Raw genomic sequence first — 20,089 nt, forward strand, 5'->3', positions numbered from 1 at the left:
ATTAAGAGCAATTGCCATTGATCGTAAATGAGTGGTCACGATAGACTACTGTGTTACTGTTTGCGACTTAACTGTGGGAATGTATACATTTGAAACACACTCGTACTGATTTATGCAAAATAACCGCAAAGTCATGACCAGCTTTACCATAAAACCCATTGCCACACAAAGACCTCAGAGGCCACGCAAGACTATGAGCATTTTTACAGATATAGATTAATTGCACAGAGGAACTATGCTTGATTTACCAAATACAAAAATTAAGCTCTACAGTGATTCACTGGACTACAAGCAGAAAGTAACTGCAGTAGCATTCTATCGCTGAGACTGCCTCCACCTGTCCCAGGAGAATGGGTAACATCCTGTCATACAAATGCAAATGGCGTAAAACTTGGAATATACGTGGTCCTGCCTCTTAACAGAACTCCATATTTACTGGCAGCTTTAGCCAGCAGCTCATTAGCTCTGATTTTCAATCTAAGTGCGTTATTTTCAAACTAATTTTGAAATTATTTTTTTATTTACATTAATACAGGTAATTATTTACATTAATACAGGTAATTATTTTTATTTACATTAATAACTCATCAATCTCCATTTCTCAAGTTTGCTTTATTTTTGATTTTCAGATCTCCTCTTTCATTTTCAGATCTCCTCAATGGCACAAAAGTCAAAAATTCTGGAAAGATCAAGCAGAACTCCAGTTTGCTATGGAACACAATAATTAGCCATAAAAAGAAAGAAACGTCCCTTTTGCATGGGGATCAAGAACAATCAGCAAGCATTAAGCAGTCAAGGTCAAACTCCCATATAGTCTTCTGTAAATATAAAGGGAAACACTACATTTGCTTAACTGCAGTGAGGGAGATTTAGATGAGACATTAAAAAACTCTGTTATAACAGTAAAGACAGTTAGTTAAGCACTGGAACAGATGGCCTAGGGAGACTGTGGAGTTGCTATCACCAAAAGTTTTCAGAACAGGTTAGAAAAACATCTGTCCGCAATATTACAGGTACAGGTAATTCTGCCTGGAGGTCTAGATAACCTCATAACATCCTTTCTAGACTTATTTTCTAAGGTTCTGTAAAAAAGTAGACAAATTTAGGTAGAAGACTGGCGAAAGTTGAAACTGGCAATACATGAAGTAACTATACTTCAACATTTACTATTTACGAGCGTTGGCTCAAACCCTCTTGTACCAATGCAGTGATTTACAGTCACGTCCTAAACCATCTCTGGTAAAGATCATATTAAAACCATGAATAAAAACATCATTATCCTCACTGTCTAAATACCTGTGTCTGAGAGGGAATCTGCAGCTCAGATTCCAACTGTTGAGCTGGATACGTCCACACCGACTTTGATTTCCTTGCTGAAACCAGGGAGCTGCTAGATGGAAGTGGTGCAGCGTCACCTTTGCTAGAGGAATATTTGCCATAAATTGCTTCCTTTGAGTTTTGGAATGTGGTGGTGTCTCTATTCTCAGGGTCCACCCTACTACTAATCTCTCCTGTACCAAAGAAAAAAAAAAACTGATTGCAGGTTTCATTGTTAAAAGAAGTGCAACAACGGTATCAAACTGATATTCTAACACCTACCATCAGGCACTGGCATGCTCCAGTTTGCTCTCATGTCCAACTGGGTTGAAATTTTCATGAGTTATCACCAAAAAACATTGAGGAATGCCACTGGATGGCCATAAGCCAAGCCATGCTATAACATGCTATTGTGAAGACTGAGATTAGGCTATCAGAAAATGTATCAAAGTTTTAATCTATAATGTTCTAAAGTTTGTAATATGCCAGCCAACAATATATCCAGGATAACAACGTCAAAATATTAGCACTTATAGTGCAGGTTATTCCACATATAATTTTAGTTTTCAACCACTCCTTTTCATCAGGAGAACTTTTCAAACTTACAGGATTGCTACTCAGCCCACTGCTCATTTTGCTTGTGCTCCTTTCCATGCTGATGTCATATGCCACAAGCAGCTGCAGCAACAACAGTTTTGAGTACACTTTGTGATAGATCAGAATCCCATTGCCCAGAGTATATTTACTTATTAGGAGTCATTCATTTAATCACACTGGCAAAATAGATGCTCAATCAGCTGTTGTAAGTCATGCACATCATGACTGAACCGTAATACTGGCTTTATACTCACACCAAGGGTCAGATCTCCAGATTCAGGAGCTTACAAATTGAAACATGCAGGTAGGAGCCTACCAGGATTTCAGCAATCATCAGGGACCAAATCCTCACGGCAATTGAGAAAACTGATTCCCATTCAGTTGCAAGACACGGGGCGCTTACGTACATCATTGTGCACTTGGTATTCTTAAAAACGCGAGTGACTGCTTATCAGACAGCTGTTTCCTTGTGAGATAAAACAAGGGCCTGAAACTGAAGTTGGAGATGCAACTGTAGGTTGTTATCAATCCTTTGCACTCACCTACAGCGGACTTCTTGTGCTGCCTGTGAAATTCATGGAAAGGTGCTGCTTTGTGTAGAACAGGAGGTGTCTGGAGAGTTGTCTTTGCTGCTGGGGGGATAAGCCATTGCTCAGTTAGGCTCAGAATACCTACAAGAAGATGACATTACTGAACAATTCATATACATTCCAGCTACAAAAGAAAAAGAATTAGTAACAACAAAGTAAGAATTAAACAGAGGCAGACTCAAGTTCTCCCAATTACAAATCAAAACTAGAACAGCAGCAGTTTTCTTTTATTGAAAGATTCTTATCTTCCAATATTCAATGTTTTACCTTCAAGGAAGGTAAGCTTAGCCTATAAAAATCGACAGATCCATGACAGATATTGTAATGGTGCTGATTCTGAGGAGGAATTATATGCTTGTACAATGGCAGTTTAATATGCAGAACGGATGAGAATTAACTCTTGTAAACCATAAATATGGACTGATTGCTAAAACAGTCCAAGTGCAGATCTAGTTAAGATTGAATGATTAATAACCAGACATTAATGATGACCATTTACTTTGACCATGTTATTTAGTCATACAAGAACCATACATCACACACATTTCTTTCCATGTTCAGTAGCAACTGAACTCTGTGAATTACAAGATGACCGACTCCGGGAAGATAATGCCCAATATAACATATGCTACTTCCTAAGTTAGCTGCTACATGGAGTAAGTAATCTAAAGTTGATCTCTACCCGTTGCAATGTTTGAGATCACAATTCTTCCAAATTTTGAGGTGCCAGAAAATTTGAATACCAGATACCTGCTGCAAACAGCAAACAACACTGCTTATATAGTATACATCTCTACAGTACCCAGGTGGGCCTCCATGACTCACCTTTCATTACATCTTCTTCTAACAAGGGTAAGGGAGAATCCATGCGGTGAGAGGCAGGCAAACCCCAGAGGCTGCTACCTGTATGACCTTTCACTATCTTCTGACCACACACCTAGGAAGAGACAGAATCTTCTTTTAACAAAAAGAAATCCGGGATTTGCAAAGACGCACTTTTCTACTCCCACAATCATAAATAATAACTATAATTTCTGCTATGAATAGTTTCATTAACATTTAATAACGTACCAGCACAAGCACTGCTTTTACTACTTATGAACATGCTACAGTATTGTCTACTGTCATTACTTTAGTAATTTAAAATAAAGTTAATTAAATTCAATTATGTCTTGTGACTTCTGCTATGCAAAAATCAGTGTACTAGTTAATAAAGGAATCACAAGAAGTTTGCTCAATTTTAATGAATATAGTGTAAACATAGTATTTCTTGACAGAACAGTCTTTAAATATATAAAATGCATACACAGGCAAGGTACCAGAAAGAAAAGGAAATACTTTCAAATATGTAAATAAATTTTCGCTGGAAAGAATACCAGTGGAATTAAAATATGTGAAACTCCTCACAAATCAGGGACCAGTAAGTATCACAGACTTCTGAAGTTTCAGGGTTCCTCAAGGACAGCAGGGAATGACACAGCCTGATAATGTGATGTGGAAACATGTGCCACACAGGCTGTGCTAATGTGGGGATTAAAGCTCCCTTCCTTCCCCAATTAACCTGTGCCTGCCTGAAAAAATGGAACCTGCTGGTTCTAAGTGCCAGGAATTCAAGCAGTGACACACATCCCTTTGGGACAGTGATATCATGTGTCTTACTGTTAAGCTTATTATTGCACATATAGAGCATTGCACAGGGAAAAGAATATATTGCCACCTTATACTTCAAAATCATAAATGCAAAATCTGTGTTATCATCTAACATTTTTTTCTTTCTCCAATATCCTAAGTATCTTCAGTTTCTTTCTGACTAGGAACGCACATACTATTCCATTTGCTTAGTGGGTTGTACCCAACTCCTGAAGAAACAGAGCGCTGGATATTTAGTGGATTAAACGCACATGCAACTTTCAAGGCAAGTGATCTCACTGAGATCTCTCATTTGGATGATAGTGAACCACCACTAGCAGAAGATTATATTGTTTTCTCTTGCCTGGCTGATGCCAGAAAAATGGGACAATGATAAACCCAGAGAGACATGAAAGATTCAACTAAAATAAACTCAAATATTTTATGAAGCAAAAGGAAAATTTAACACTAGTCTATCAAACCTCATTCTGTCAACAGATTTTTGGAAATCCAGATAAAGGTTTCCTAGTTTTAGCAGCCAAACTACCTAGGGATCGGGTGAGCTCTAACATACGCTGCTCAGAACCGCAACTGCAACTCTACAGGTCCTCCAGTAACTTTCATGCTGGGTCCAGGCAACACAAGGAGGATGTGACTGAATTTGAATCAGTAGAGTAAATAAGTGCCAGCACACAGGTGTGACTATATTATCGATCTCAATAAGAAGAATGGTAGTTGGAGGGACATACTGGGTGTTTGCGCAAACAGGAAAGCCAGCAGGCAGATTGGACAAGGAATAAGAGCTGGGGGCAGGAGGGTTAGGAAAGAACATTGGGACAAAGAGCCTGGCAGAGAATCAGGCAGATAAGACCAGGAAATGTTCTGGAAGCAGTCTCAGAAGAGGAACAGAGAGGAAGGTCTCAAGGAACAGAGAGACTGGGGCAAGATAAAAATGGGAAAAGAAGAAACTGGCTCAGACCGGGAAAAGGAAGCCAACAGCTTTGTACGCAACAGGGCACACCTCCCTCACAATTTGGAGTGGATCTCAAGATCCCACAGTCTTATCTTTAGTCAGCAAATAGCTGAGAGGCCCAATAAAAAAAAAGTCCCATGCTTTTGCGGGTGACAATCTGTTATCAGTTACTCCGCTAGCCTAAAAATGAATGAATTCTTACATTGGATAGAAATGTCTGAACCCCACTGATGAGGGTTCAAAGAAAATAACCTAATGCTATGTACTGGAAAATTTTTTTATTTGCTTTTTAAAAATTTATTTCATTATGAATAATAAGACTACCTTAAAATAATATCAAATACATAAAATCAGAAAGCTAGGAAATATTGATGGATCTGCAAAATGGGAATAATGGTATTTACCTCTTTTATAGAGCACATTGGGACTTCTGGTTTAAAATACTAGGTTTTAATAACTGATTAGCATAGAATCATAGAATTCTCTAGATTGGAAGGGACCTTTAAGATCATGCTCATGTATAGCTTTTAGTACAGTAGGATCCAGGCCATGACTGGGATCTTTGAGCACTATTGTGTTGTAATTAGTGAATAACATCAACCAATAACTTTATAGAAAGGGACAGGCCATTCTAAAGAACTGCTTATAATCCTAATAGGGAAATGAGATAGATCAAAATATCCTGTTATAATTTTTCCTGCCAATTTGTATAATAACACTGTCCACAAGAGACATTAGGGAGATAGAAAATACGTATCCTTTATCATAGTAGAGAATCTTTCAGAGAAATCATATGCACTCATTTTAGTTATGGCCATTATGAAGCATTATGCTTTAAGGGATCTAGATGTATGAATCTTCATGTCCTTGTGTTCCAAGAAGATAGCAATAAGCATATAACAAAGATTAACTTTATACCAGCTGGCACATAAGTGGCTTGATACTGAGAAAAAGGAATAATAAACCACACTTTTCTACTCACTCTCAGCCCCAGCAGTTTGTTGAGGACACAACAAAAATACATAAAAAGAAAGAAATTTAATTAAACAGTGACTCCTTTTTCAGGCTATCGCTATTGTATCAGTAAAGCATCACTGATGTTACTATTGGTCAGTTTTATCGTAGGTTAAATCCCAGGAGTTTTGTTATGATAAACAGTGCCATGAAACATATGTATTTCATTTGGGTTCAGAGATGTAATAAGCTACAAAGAAAAGCAATTCAGGTGGAGTGTATGAGTTCAAAAGCAGCCTAGAGGTTTTTTGTTTGGTGGTGGTGGGTTTTTTTTGGTTGGTTGTTTTTTTTTAAACTGGAGATAGATATTTAATTCTTCTTTGCTGCATCCTTAATTTCTACAAAGTCCATGGCAGGCGTCACATTAAAATAAGGACAGATGCAACTGTAATGTAATTTAAGCTCTCACTTAAACTACACAGTGCCACTATGCTTCACCTATTACATAGTACAGGCAACACAGTGGAACCATGGAGCTGAACCAAAACAGTTACCGACAAAAATTCCACCCAATCTGGACACCCTTCTTCTATGTTCTTTCAGCATCCTATTTGCTGCATTAACTGCCCCCTTGAAGACTTCAGCGAGATATCAAAGCAAAATTTGACCAAATGCTTTCATACCAGTTATTTTCACTAAAATTAAGCCAATTCAATTACAGCAATAAGACCTCAAAAATAATAAAAGTAATATTAAGCACTGCAAGAAAAAGGTTTACTTTTAGCATCATTATATAGTTTTATTATCATTATTCAGTGATTTAACTTAAAAAGATACTTAAAAGATTGCATCTTTTTAAAAGATTTTCAATAGACTTTCAGCTGCTTATGTCAGTGCAATTTAAAACCTTTACTCACACCTAGAGCTTTTATGGCATCAATACAAAACCTAGTGAATTTTATACCGCATATTCCAGAACTGGCAGCTCCTAACTAGCATTTTAACATTTGTAGTGCGGACAGACCCAATCCGGCATGGAAGCAAAGGATCACACTCTATACAACGCTAACCTGTAGGCACCTCAGCTCCTTCCTCTCTGGCAGAACCCAAGGAAACGTTACTGCTGCGAGGTGGCTGGAACCTCAGACATTTTCCTGCATGAATAACGTCTTATGGTGAAGTTTGTTATGAAGATTATGATTCAGCAAGCATCCTTTACTGAAGTCAGCACACAGCCTGCTTCATCATGGCTACTTTTAAAGTACAGTTTTATAGGGCTGGAAGGGAGCACTTAATTTGCAGTCCAGACTAAGGTTTACTTGCCTTACAATATGCTTGGAGTGTACTGAAAAACTATTTTTTCATTTCAAGCGCTTCTGAGTGTAATTAACCTGGGACATGAGAAAAACAATTCTATTACCCTTTCTAAAGTGTTTTTCTCCTGTGGATAAACCTCTCCCACTTGATTTTTTTTCCTCTTTGCTTTGTTTTAAATAGGGCACTTGTTGTAACACCACAGGGATTTTCCAATTAGTTCTCTACTTGTTTTCTTTTTACCCAGACAGCAATATTTATCTAGAACAACTTCTTTTTTAAAATATAAATACATTTATAAATACGTTTGTTGCCCAGGAAAAGAATAGAGACTAGTATTAAATGCCGAGAAAAGATTACTGCTATCAGGAATCAAAACTACAGTTTATCAATCAGGAAAATTAGATAGACGAGATTTGGTAAGTAAACATCAGAAAACCACAGAGCTTGATAGTAATTGTGGAAAAAGTATATAACAAAGTAATCTATCATTTCATTATTGTCTTCTCCCAGTTGCCATCTACCTTCATATTTTTTATTAAGAAGTTCCTATCAAGATTTGATGTACACAGTTCATAATCCCTGCAAAGGGAAGTAGGAAGCATAGAAAAATAAAATCAATGGACGTAAGCTCAGTTTTCAATATGGCCAGAAAAGCGACAGGAAAGAGCTTGCAGAAGGCAAGTCTAATTGGAAGAAACCGGAACTTCGTTGACCTGCCTGTTCCACCAGTAAAAAGTACTATAGAAACAAGCTCAAACTATGCCAGAGATGAAGCAGGATCGGAAGGATAGCAAGTTATCAAACTTAATAAATCATACATTCTTTGTTGATCTCAAAAGAAGAAAAAACCACACAGAAAATGGGTACACTGATGACTGCTTCTTGTTTGCTTAAACAGGTAAGACAAAATGAGATGCAAGAAGGAAGAAACTTCTGGGTAATAAAAAAAATGACATAATTAGGTACATTCATAATTATTTAAAAAGCAGCTAGTTCGAGTAGAATGAACTCAACTGTAGTGCAAAAGGGAAGATGTCTCAGGCTACATTAAGGGCAAAACAGATCAAATAGTGCTCATAAGTTTTCAAATTGGCTGATCCTGATGAAATACACTCTAGGATACTTAAAGAACTGTCTAAAGCCATCTCAAAACTGTTGGTGGGACTCTTGTAGAATGGAAAATACACTAAAAGACTGGAAAAGGGCATAGTGCCTATCTTTAGAAAGGGGCAAAGGATGTGCTGAGGAATGCTAGCCCTATTGATTTAACTACAATTCTTGGGAAAATTCTTGAACAAATAACCAAACAAGCTAGTTATAAATGTCTGGAAAGTATCAGATAAATGAGTAACTTGAACCTGTCCAGATAAAATTTGTCAGACCAACCTAATTTTTTTCTACAACAGGTTAGCAAGTGTTGTTAACAGGGGAGAAAAAGTAAATACTACTTAGCTTGACTTTAGCAAGGCTTTTGAAGCTACCTGATCATTATATTATTATAAGCAAGCTAAGAAAGCATGGTTTAGACAGCATTGCTTTAAGAGAGATGCAAAGCTGCTTTGATAACTAATTCAGAAAGGATTTCTATGTCAATGTGGAAGGATAGTGAGAGGGTCCAATGGGTCTGTCCTGTAAGCGTTAAATATCAAAGAGCCTGCTGTTCACGCAGGAGGAGGAGGTGGTATCTAAGTTTTAAGCAATGGAAGAAAATCAGTTCAGATTGTAAAAAACTCAAATGGAGTAAAGGCAGAGGTGCTAAGTGATTTTCACTCTTTACTTTCAATCACAGAACCATGGAAATATTCGCAATATTGGTTAGAAGGGATGTCTGTAGGTCATCAAGTCCAATCTTGAGCCTACTACCCACAACAGATCAGATCTGCTTTGGTTTTGTCTAGATGAGAATTAATGTAGGATTTCATTGCATTTTATAGTTTCACAGCCTTACAGGGTAAACAAATGTATTTTTTCCATCTTGATTTACACCCTGAGCAGCAAAGCAAGGAAGCAGTAACAAAGAATAGTTTCACTCACACTTCCATAGTCTCTCAGTTTGGGAAAAAGAATCTTGTTCTGACAATCTTAGTAATAAATAGTAAATAAAGGAAGTGTTTAACTCTGGTTTCAAATAACCTAGTTTCGGTCCTCAAAGCCTGAGAACCAGCACATGGAATTCAGTGCAGAAATACTGAATGCTAAGTAAAGGAAAATGGTCACCAGTGTCAGTGGAACTATTCTAAAGTCAGATGAGTCAAATTTGTAACAGTCTCTGTAAGAGATTCAAAATACGAACAATTTTTATGACTGGTTGTCTTTTTATTCAAGAAAATTTCTCAACAGGAAAATTGTATAGAAAATTAACATTTGTCCTTCTCATTCTGATTTACATAGTCCAGCATTTTATCTACCTAACGATTAATACAATTTCCATTAGATGTAACACTAAGATATTAATACATATTATTTCCCTCGGATTTTGTTTATCTACAGAAAATAAAGTCCAACTTGATTGGAAAGCCCAACGTTAAACCTCCAATGTGGAGCAACTAGGCATCTTTAACAACAGGTCTTATATGTTATTCTTATCTACTTTAAGCTCTTAAAGTAACCAGAGATGCCTCTGAACTGTCAATTTTCTACGTACTTGGAAAAAATAAGCTTTGCTCCTTTTAAGGCCTACTGCTAGCTCTCCCAGAATTTACCTCTATCAAAATTCTGCCATAACAGGTGCAAAAGAGAATAGATGGAGAACTTTGGTGAATCCCACATCTGCTTTTCGAAAAAGGCAACAGAAGCAGCACAGAAGGAAGTAAGAAAGATAATTGCTGGCTTGAACTACAATACATTTCACTTGTGGGCAAAAGGCCAGCTTACACGAGGCAGAATATGCAGGACCAACTTATTGGAATTCAGGGGTGGGCCTCCATTCTTGTCCGGAGACAGCTGTAAACCAGCAGCCCATAGCATCACAATCAGGCACCAAGTTTTGTCAAGGAATGCTGATATGTACAGAAACAGCTTCAGCAGCTTCGGCTGCACCCCTGCCTAGCAAAATGACAGTCAATCTCCAATTCCAGATGACAAGAACTGGATAAAAACTTAAAACAAATGGTGACCTTTCAAAAGATTAATTTGTTTACCAACAAAATGTTCTACGTTTGTCATCTGAGATGGGGGTGACCTTCACATTCCCATTTCTAGGTTGAAAGGATGCTGACTATAGTCATCTGTTAAGTTAACTCTATCTCACCAATTATTTCCTTTTTATTTTTAGTGACAAGAAGATTTTATTAATTCACTGTACTGCTTATTATGATTACATACCATAATACAAATGCAACAAGCTTATTTTGAATTACTGTAGTGTGACATCGATTTGTTTAAGTCTCATTCTGCTACCACTGCCAAATTATGCTTTGACTGTAATTATAGCCATATGCATTGATTTAAAACGCAATCAGGTTTTAAGGACCAAAAGACCTGTTTTCTACAACTTCTTCTAGTCACTTGAAATGAAGAGAATTGCCCTGCTTTGACTTACTTTATAATTTTGTAAATGAACAGACTTTCAGTGATAAGCTTTAGTGATTAGCATGATGCAAATACTGAATAAAGAACAAATAACTGAGGATATGATTAGAATGTGCTCAAATAAGTTAGCTTAAAAAAACCAAAAAACACCACATCACAGAATCGCTGCCATCACCATTAGAGCCACACTATATAAGATGCAACTCGTAAAGGCTAGAAATCATCACCATATTAAATTCTACCTCATGAATAAATTAAAAGGTTCCTAAGTTTACAGTATAATATACATTTATAAGAAAACAAGGACCAAAAAGTGCCAGAATAATTCTATAAAAGAACAGCAGTCCTATGAAAATGAAAGGGATAGCTGTGAATCTTTTCTACATTGCAGCAGTATGTCAGAATTATTTTTGCTGCAATTCACATCACTGTTTGTTTTGCTAGATACTCCGTGGGAAGTATACATATTTAATAATCATCTACTCATAATTTTTCATTTGTCATCCATATAGGCTACAAAACAAAGTGATGCCCAGTCTGCCCATGGTGTTTCAAACAGAATTACAGTCCTCATTTTAAGATAACTACAGAACTTTACAGAGGATGAAGCATTAGTGCTTATCAGACCCAAAAAGGTACAAAAGGGCAACAGTTAATTGTTCTTAGTTTCTGTCATAAAATCCAGTGTCAGCAACTTTATAATATCAAAAGAGCAAGAAAAGAAGACATTTTTCATGAAACAATGAGATCCTTCCTAATAATTTTTCAAATTACTCAAACGGCAGGATAATAAAAAGTCCGTGTAGATTTGTGCTTGACCTATCTAGTCACCTCAAAACCAGCGTGGTTTTAATCTCATCACATTTTTAAATGCTCAGGTCACCTTGAAAACTCAGATGCTGGCAACTCTTGGAAAAAACCTGAATGCAGTTAACCGAGCAATTAGTTTTTAATTTACTTCAACGAGAGTCCTTCTGCCACTGATTTTTTTTGAGAGATAATCTTTGAACTTATGTACATATGTAGGGCATGTACATGCGTATACGCGGGTGTGTGTGCCCGCATGTGTGCGTACAAATATTGCCCTCTAATGGCTGATTAGTAAAACCAGGGTAGGTAGCACCTAACTTAATTCTTGTGCCTACTTTAATTTACATTTTTTTCAAAACTAGACCATATAATTTTAGACCTGCAACTACACGCTGATTTATTTTAGTTATTATTGGTGATCTATAACTATCATTCCTCTAAGTGCTAGTGTGGATCACATTTAACAAAAATGTCTTCATTCACAATGTCAGTAGTGGATTTTACAAATCTAATTGCAAAATCTTACCCCCAGTGAAGCCAGAACATTTAAAAACACAGATTATGTCATGGGGTTTGAAAACTTCTAAAAAGCATTTACTTCAGTAAATGCTGTAGAATAAATTAGAGATAGGAAATACCTACTTGCTTTTGCCGCCCATCTCCCCGTCATAAACAGTTCCTTAGCAACTGTAAATATGTATCAGAGAGTTGACTAATTTACACTAAATGTTTATAATTGAAGTCAACATTAAGAAGTTTGCTCTGATCAGTATGTTTCAGTCAGAGTGGTAAAACACATGGCGCTCTGCAGTAGTATAATATTCCTCTCTGTGAGTGTTTTAGAGTGGTTCTAAAAAGCTATTAGCCATGATGCTTTTTTCTAATTAACTCTATATCACAGGGTTAGACAAATCACCTCTTAGTCTGGGCAACAGCTTTCAAAAAAATCATTTTTTATAAGTGGCAGCTTACAACTGTGCCATTCACAGATTCTGTTTATGTTGTTTAAAACCAAATACCCTAGAATGTCTCTTATAGCACTAGGCTTGCTGCATAATGCTTCTATTACATAAATTAAATCGTAGAAGAGCATCCTTCTGTGAGACCATTGGGCATATTCTTTCATGTGGACCACCGTGCTGTGCTAAATTTGTGAACATAACTGATCTTTGGAGGGATGCCTGTGCCTATTAAATTTTTTTTAAAGCATACTTTCCAGAAAGCATCATCTACATGTTCAAGAGGAGCAGCGGCTGCGGAACGCAAATTTGGAAGAATCAAAACTTAATCTTACATAACTTGGACATTTTCAGACCAGAGACAAAAACAGAAGGGTGATTTGATGCTACAAGTCCAGGGACTCTGAGGAGAGTGTTGTGGGAGCGTTCAGTCTCAGTTTTGGTGGATAATTGTTTTGTACTAAAGAAAACAGCTTAACTAGAAATAGAAAAAAGGCTGTGCTTCAGAATACATTGTCGCTTGGTAGCAAGGGCACTTAGGATCTATAAGACATGGAAAAGAAGGATCTGAATCTGTCTCTCACATTCCAAACTAAGTGCTCCCACCATGGAGCTAAGAAGTAGAACCCGACGTTCCCTCCCAAACCATGTCAGAAAAGTAAGATGTAAACGACACCTAAATTCATGTAGTCACTCTAGGAAAGAGAATCAGAATCGGTATCATCCCTAGTTTTTTCAGTTGACAGGAATTTGTGGTCAGTGTCAGCAATCCTGTGGCAGGATTGCTTTTTTTAAAAAAAAAAAAAAAAAAAAATCAATTAGAAGAGCATCAAAACAAAGTACAAGCATTTTTCACTCATTCCTAACAATCCCACTATCATTTGAAACACAATGTATTCTTGTCTTTTTAAGAAATGGCCATAGAATGAGCAACTGAAAGCCCATTCTTGTCAGCAAAACCCCTTTAACTTCTTCCTTGATCTTTGGGTCACATCCTAAACTCCACAATCTCCAGTTTGCTTATCTTCACTCCCCGATTTTACCAAGATGACGTACCATGCACATTCCCATGCACACTTTTGCTGGATTTGCTACCTAAACCCGTTATGCTACAGGTTTGTTTTTCCCCAGCATTGTCACTCAAAATGTTTTGATCATTACATATCAAAGTCAATAAGTAGGAAACTATGAGGTACTTTCACTTGTTTTTTTTATTTATTTAGATCTGATATGTATTAACTTCAATAGTGAAAATTAATGCCCATAAGATAATATAAGTCACTTACAGGATCAGATTTTTTCTTCGTTATAAGTGGCAGCTTGGTCTCATAGTTCTGTTGTTTTAAAACAGCTTTATTATTGATGTTCTCTGGATCAAGCATAATTTTCATATCCATTTCCAGCTGATGCTGAAATATATAATATGCATATTCTTAAAATAACTGCACTAGAAGTGTTCATAAGCAGGAATTGGCTAACATTCATAAACTTGCAAAATGATGATAAAAATTCATGTTACTTGACTATTCTCATGCACAACTTAGCAAGGCACACAACTACTATCCACATATATGCTTGTGCCAAAATTCGTTCAATTAATTTCATTACAAGCTGTGAAATTTCCAAATTTGTGCACCTTGGAGTTAAACTTTGACTGGAAAGGACAATCAGGTGAATACCATTTACCTGATCCTATATATTGAACGGGTGTTATATGTGCATTCTTCCCACAGATGATGGATATTATTAAGAGTCCATTTACCTTGGCCATGTTTGTCAGGGACTTTAATTCATGAATCATTGATCTGATGGACCAGAACAGCTTCTTTGGATCAGTCATGGCCCATTGACTCAATGCAGGTAGAGCACTTGCTTTTAAGTAAATGAGGAAATAAAAAATCCTTAGAGTAATAACAATTAAAACATAGTAGTTTCTTAATATACTGTGTTATCTGCGTGGAATGGATTCAGCTATTTTGCTAATAAAAATTTTTATTATTTAAATCCCAATGGACAGAAAAATACTTTTAAAGTTTCATCTTGTTATAAAAAGTATCTAAATCACATTTTTTTTTTTTATAAAAGTCAGAAGTGATGCCATATATTTTTAGTAGAGGAGAAGTTTCTTAAGTTGAAAACATTTTGGTTCATCTTAATGCATGTGCTTTAGTTTACACCAGGATCTATATCAAGTGTAGTAGTATCTCCCAATACTTTTATTGTAATACCATTGCTAACTAGACTCTGCATCTAGCAGGGTTTATTTACCAACCAATGCCAACTAAGGAAGAATCCTCAAATGGCAGAATCTAATGTATCACCAGAGAAGTCCACAGAGCTAAGGTAATTCAGAGGAGCTGGGGCCCTGGCAGCATATGTGCTTAATTCCCATTACATGGATGCAGGAATACAAAAAGCTCCCTTACGGAGTAAGATCCAACTAAGCTATTTACACACAAGAACTCTTTGATGATATTTCTATTGCGTAAACATAAAAAATAAATTTATGAGAACTCTAGTTTTTGACAAACTAAATATGCCATAAAAAGTCTAAGAATCATTAGAGGTACATTTGAACTATTAAACACTTGTATTACTTTGTGAAAGCACTAAAAATCATTTAATTTATTTATCTGCACAATATATTCTCTTCTTTTGATAGTAATTACAAGCAGATGTATCAAAGAGATGCTCATTTAGATTTGGGTTTGTAAGAACAAAAGTTATTATCCAAGCCAATTACTCTTTTACCCACATGGCTGCACAGAGACAGAAAGTTCAATTTTCACCTCATCAGTGATTTTGTGGTATTTATTTTATTACTATAACACACCACTGTACAGAAAGGAAACTGCTTGTGCTATTAAACAAGAATTGGGGGAAAAATGAGTACCTTCTCAATTAAAATCGGAAATGATTCACAATGCAGACTCCCCACTCAGACTGATAGTGAAATGATCAATGCTGGCGTGGGAGATTCCACTCAGGATAACAAGAATTGAAATGCTTAATGAAAAAACCTGATAAAAGTTACTTTCCCAGCTTAGATGTACAGCAAGTGACAATTCTACATTTGTAGGATCTGATGCAGATGGTATCATGGGCCTCTTCCATTTACATTACCTATCTATCTGTATTACCCAAAGTCTAAAATTTAAGCTATTTTGAACCATTTTAATGTAGAACAAGAAAAAGATGAGAATAACATTATTGCTATTAGAATATTGCATTATTACTAATATAATGCTCAATGAGAATAAGAATTATTGTGCTCAATTATTAATATGGAGTATACAGAACAGTTTGACATGTCCAGGACAGTTAAATGGTTCCAATCTTGTTCTACTTCAATACAAAAGTCATTTCAGAGCGGAGAGCATTTTTATCATGCAGTAAGCCAACAAATCGGATTCATTATGTAATTCTGTTTTGCAGATGCATGCGGTGCATGGCTTCTAATAGAGTCCAATTCCTTTATGAATGCACTACATTATATTAATCGTGAAACAATCTGTATTATCAGTAACTAAACCACTTTTTATGTCGAGCTATTTCTGTTATTTGCATATTCTAGAGCCCCCTAGAAACATCTTTCATTCACATCTTTATTAATAATGAGAGAATATTAACTTCTACTGTGTATTCAGGATGTCACAGAAAGTATCAACTTTTAGAACAAATAAACAAAAAAAAACCCCCAAAACAGCTGCACAAGCATCAGTTTCGGTGTTTTCAATTAAGCATGTTTTGTTGTTTTTTTTTTAAATAAAAAATAATTGAACTTATACACCTACCAGTTATGGATAACAATGTTTTTTCAGACATTGCTATACAGAGGCTTTACAATTACTGCATGCAGAAGACACTTCTTTATGGTTCTCAAGCTTTATTAGAAGAAGAAATCCAATTACAACACATAGTGTTGGGGGGGGGAGGGAAGGGGGTCAGTGCTTCACAATTTCCCCTATGAACTAGATTTGCAGAATCTTATCCGGCTGCTGATGACTCAGAGATACTGTATGTGTGAGTAAAAAATAATTTTAAGCCTATTCTCACACCTGTGGGCAAGCTATTTCCCATATGACAAGGATTCTAGCAATACTTATGTGAAAATAGCATCTGTGCTTATTTGACTCCAACCTTGTTTCATCCTAACTACTACAAACACAACTTATGCTCCATTTCTACCCTTGCACTGCATACTATAGACTGCAAAGCACAAAAATATTTCTGCATGAATTATTAATTTCTCTCAGAAGCGTAAGTTGAAAACATTGATTTCTTCAAGCCAGATTTCTACATACCCAGAAATATTTTCTGTGAGCAGAAAACTATTCAGTTCACTAATATTTCCTTTGAGTGGAAAGGAATTTTGAAAAACACCAAAGTATGCTTAAAAAAACCCAAAACTGTTTATAGCTACAAGTAAGGAAAAGACAGGAAGTAAGGAATCGTAGGTGATAATTTCCCAGCTGGATTTCACAACTATTTAATAATAAAAGCTTTTTATGTTGGCATGCTGGGCATGTAGAACAGCTGGCAAAACAGCACTGTTTGCCATTTTCTTTATAATGGGAAATTAGGGCTAGCTTGTGTGTCACTGGATGTGCATTTCCAAGCAGATGCCATAGATACTAGAAATGAAAAGACAAAGAGAAAGTCAAGGCAGGACAGAGCATGTGCTCCACTGCAAATTAAGCTCATTGGTGCACATGAAGAGTTGAAAGACCATAGATAATACAGAGTTTACAGAGGAGCTGAACTCTGATAATATTTTTTCCCACACAATATAAGTGTATGCATATAGGACAGGATTGGAATACCGTCTGGAAAAAAAATCCGAGATCTCATTGCATCTTATCCATCATTTCAAGAGTAAGTAATATTTTAATATGACTTTATATTGGAATTTCTTTTACAAAGATAAAATCAGCAATGTGAGTGTCAGGCCTCTCATTCTGGTTATACCATTTCAAGTAGCTTCAATGCCTAGCGTCTGGTAACAGTCTTAGAGCTACAGAGAGCCTTGTCTTCAGGTTCCCTCTCTCTCAAAGCTCTCTTGAATTTAAACAATAATAACCCAAGATTCTAACGATGGGTATTTTTCAGTCCAAGTAATTACCTTAATTTGTTTTTAAAATACATTTGAGGAAACCACCTTGAACTCATCAGTCAAAATTCACAGCTTAGAATAAAAAAGCAAAAATACTTCTGATACAAACATTTTAAAAAGGCTTTAAATGATTTTACAAGGACTTCATTTATAAAAAGAACAAAAAAAAACAAGACAGATTTCAAGGAGAAAACCTATATTTATCACAGAGGTGACTACACTATACGTGAACAGAAGTCTTTCCCACAATTTGCCATATCTTTAACGTAAAAACAAAAAAAACCACGCCCACTTTTAGTCTCAAACAACATAAACATTTATATCTGTGCTCATGCTATTCCAATATATAGTTCCATTTATTTAAGACACGTTACTTGCAGAATCACAGTTAAGCATACAGTGTTTGCAGGACTGGGACCTTAAAACTGAACAAACACCTGGTTTCAGAACCCTTTAAGAATATACTGGGGGGGGGGGGGGCGGGGAATAAAGAATGGAAGACTTGTGGATGCCCCATGATGATACTGAAGTCCTTCCTAACTTAGATTTTATCTGGACTGTGAAGCTGGAAGAAGGCTCCTGTCTTTAAGCCCACTCATTCTACTGAGAATTTTTTCACACTTTCAGTTATAGATGGTATGTTATCAAAAACTGAATCTATGTGGAGTCAGAACATAACATTATGGGATCAACTGGTAACCTACAAGACATCAGCCTACTCATTTAATGTAGTCTCTGGCAGAATAAGTAGTATGTTATTTCAGACCTGTGAACTTTGAGAAACGCGTAGTGCTGATTTGCTGTATGCCTGGACAGTCACGGGCTCAACAGGTACTCGTGGTAAAATAAGCTGTTTCTGAGAAGCACCAAAATGAAGGCCCCTGAGTTAGAAAGAAACAAACAGTGAGGTTTTGAAAAACTATTTTGTTTTTACTTATTAAACCCATACTGCTTCTATCTTGTTGAACTGGAAAGACTATATTTTTATTTAAATCTGCATTTACCAAAAAAAAATCACAGGACCTAGCAGAAGGCTGCTGTAGCTACTTAGAAGGGTATTTAATTTTGGTTTGGGTTTGTTTTTTTTTTTTTAACTTAAACAAAATAAAACCAAAATAGCAAATGACCAAAATAACCTAATCTGGGCCGATATTCCCACTTTCTTTACAAGATTCTGACACCATAGTTTTTCTGTCTTGCTACCTGCACTGTCTCTGCAATAAAACAGCTGTTTCACTTACCATTTAGGGGGCTCTTTTGAATGTACTTCGTTATCATTAGTAGAAGAAATAGTTAACACTTGTCTGCTTATAGCATTTAAATAATTTTCAGCATGTTTCTGTTAGAGGGAAAAAATAACATTTAGACTATTACAAAGGTATGAAGGATATTAAATTTATTTAACTCAGTTAATTTAGCAATCCAGATCTTCACTTGACTGAAAAGATCATAGGCTTCTGTTGGGCTAAATCAGATTCTGGCTAGTAGCATGAGTTAGTTAATCTGACAGCCCGAAGAAGGAAGCCACGGTTCTGAACCGTAATGTCTGATGAATCACATCATTTGCTAATCAGAAAAGGATCTTGCAGGATGACAAATACATGGTCCCACACGCTTCAAGTGAATTACTGACAGAGATCTCAAAGACTGAATTGTCTTCTGGATCTACTCCGTTTTACTTACTCTCAGCCCAAATTCAGTTCTTTCAACTGCTGTATCCAGGTCACTAATATCCACAGTTTCTACATTTCCTTTCAAGTTGATATTTTTCACTTTGACTTTAAGCTTGTGAAGATCTTCTTTAACCTGGAAAGCAAGTCATGACAAAAAAAATCATACCCATAACCAAACCCCATGAGATTATGTAGCAGGGTTTAATCCAAATTCAATGCTTCCTAAACACAGGAAAGAAATATATGCAGCTTCCTATACTTCTGTACTTCTATAAATAATACAAAGCAAATGACTTCAAAGCCACTGATTATAGAAAACCTGAGGAAAAAAAAGTTCATTTTAAAACAAATGTCACAAAGCAACAGCAATAAACTTCAGGACTGAGGTCCTTTGCCAAGGAATGATCTTTCCTCACGCACTTCAGACAACTCTCTTGGCACAGATGGCTTAACTCTACAGGAATCTCAAAAGTGTTAACGAGGGACTGAAAGGTGGAGGCCACCTGTGAGGAGATCATGCCAGCCCGTATCAAAAATGGGTATTTACCGTGCATTAACCAAAAAAGTTCAAGGTCGCGTTACGCTAAGAATCATAACATTTACAAAGCCTAAGCCCTTCTCCAAAA

The 20,089-nt window shown here is 36.3% G+C and overlaps 1 protein-coding gene across 1 annotated transcript in view; it reads right to left on the bottom strand.

Moving 5' to 3' along the window:
- Positions 1 to 20,089, bottom strand: part of IQCH (IQ motif containing H) — a 73,556-nt gene that overhangs the window by 53,058 nt on the left and 409 nt on the right. The window contains exons 2-8 of the mRNA XM_074600141.1: positions 19,474 to 19,596; positions 19,032 to 19,129; positions 18,557 to 18,671; positions 13,964 to 14,086; positions 3,330 to 3,441; positions 2,457 to 2,585; positions 1,297 to 1,511 (exon numbers count right to left, since the gene is read on the bottom strand). Coding sequence (XP_074456242.1) covers positions 1,297 to 1,511; positions 2,457 to 2,585; positions 3,330 to 3,441; positions 13,964 to 14,086; positions 18,557 to 18,671; positions 19,032 to 19,129; positions 19,474 to 19,596 — 915 coding nt within the window. The remainder of the gene's footprint in view (positions 1 to 1,296; positions 1,512 to 2,456; positions 2,586 to 3,329; positions 3,442 to 13,963; positions 14,087 to 18,556; positions 18,672 to 19,031; positions 19,130 to 19,473; positions 19,597 to 20,089) is intronic.

This window comes from Larus michahellis, chromosome 9 (assembly GCF_964199755.1).
Source record: "Larus michahellis chromosome 9, bLarMic1.1, whole genome shotgun sequence".
Classification (NCBI taxonomy): domain Eukaryota; kingdom Metazoa; phylum Chordata; class Aves; order Charadriiformes; family Laridae; genus Larus; species Larus michahellis.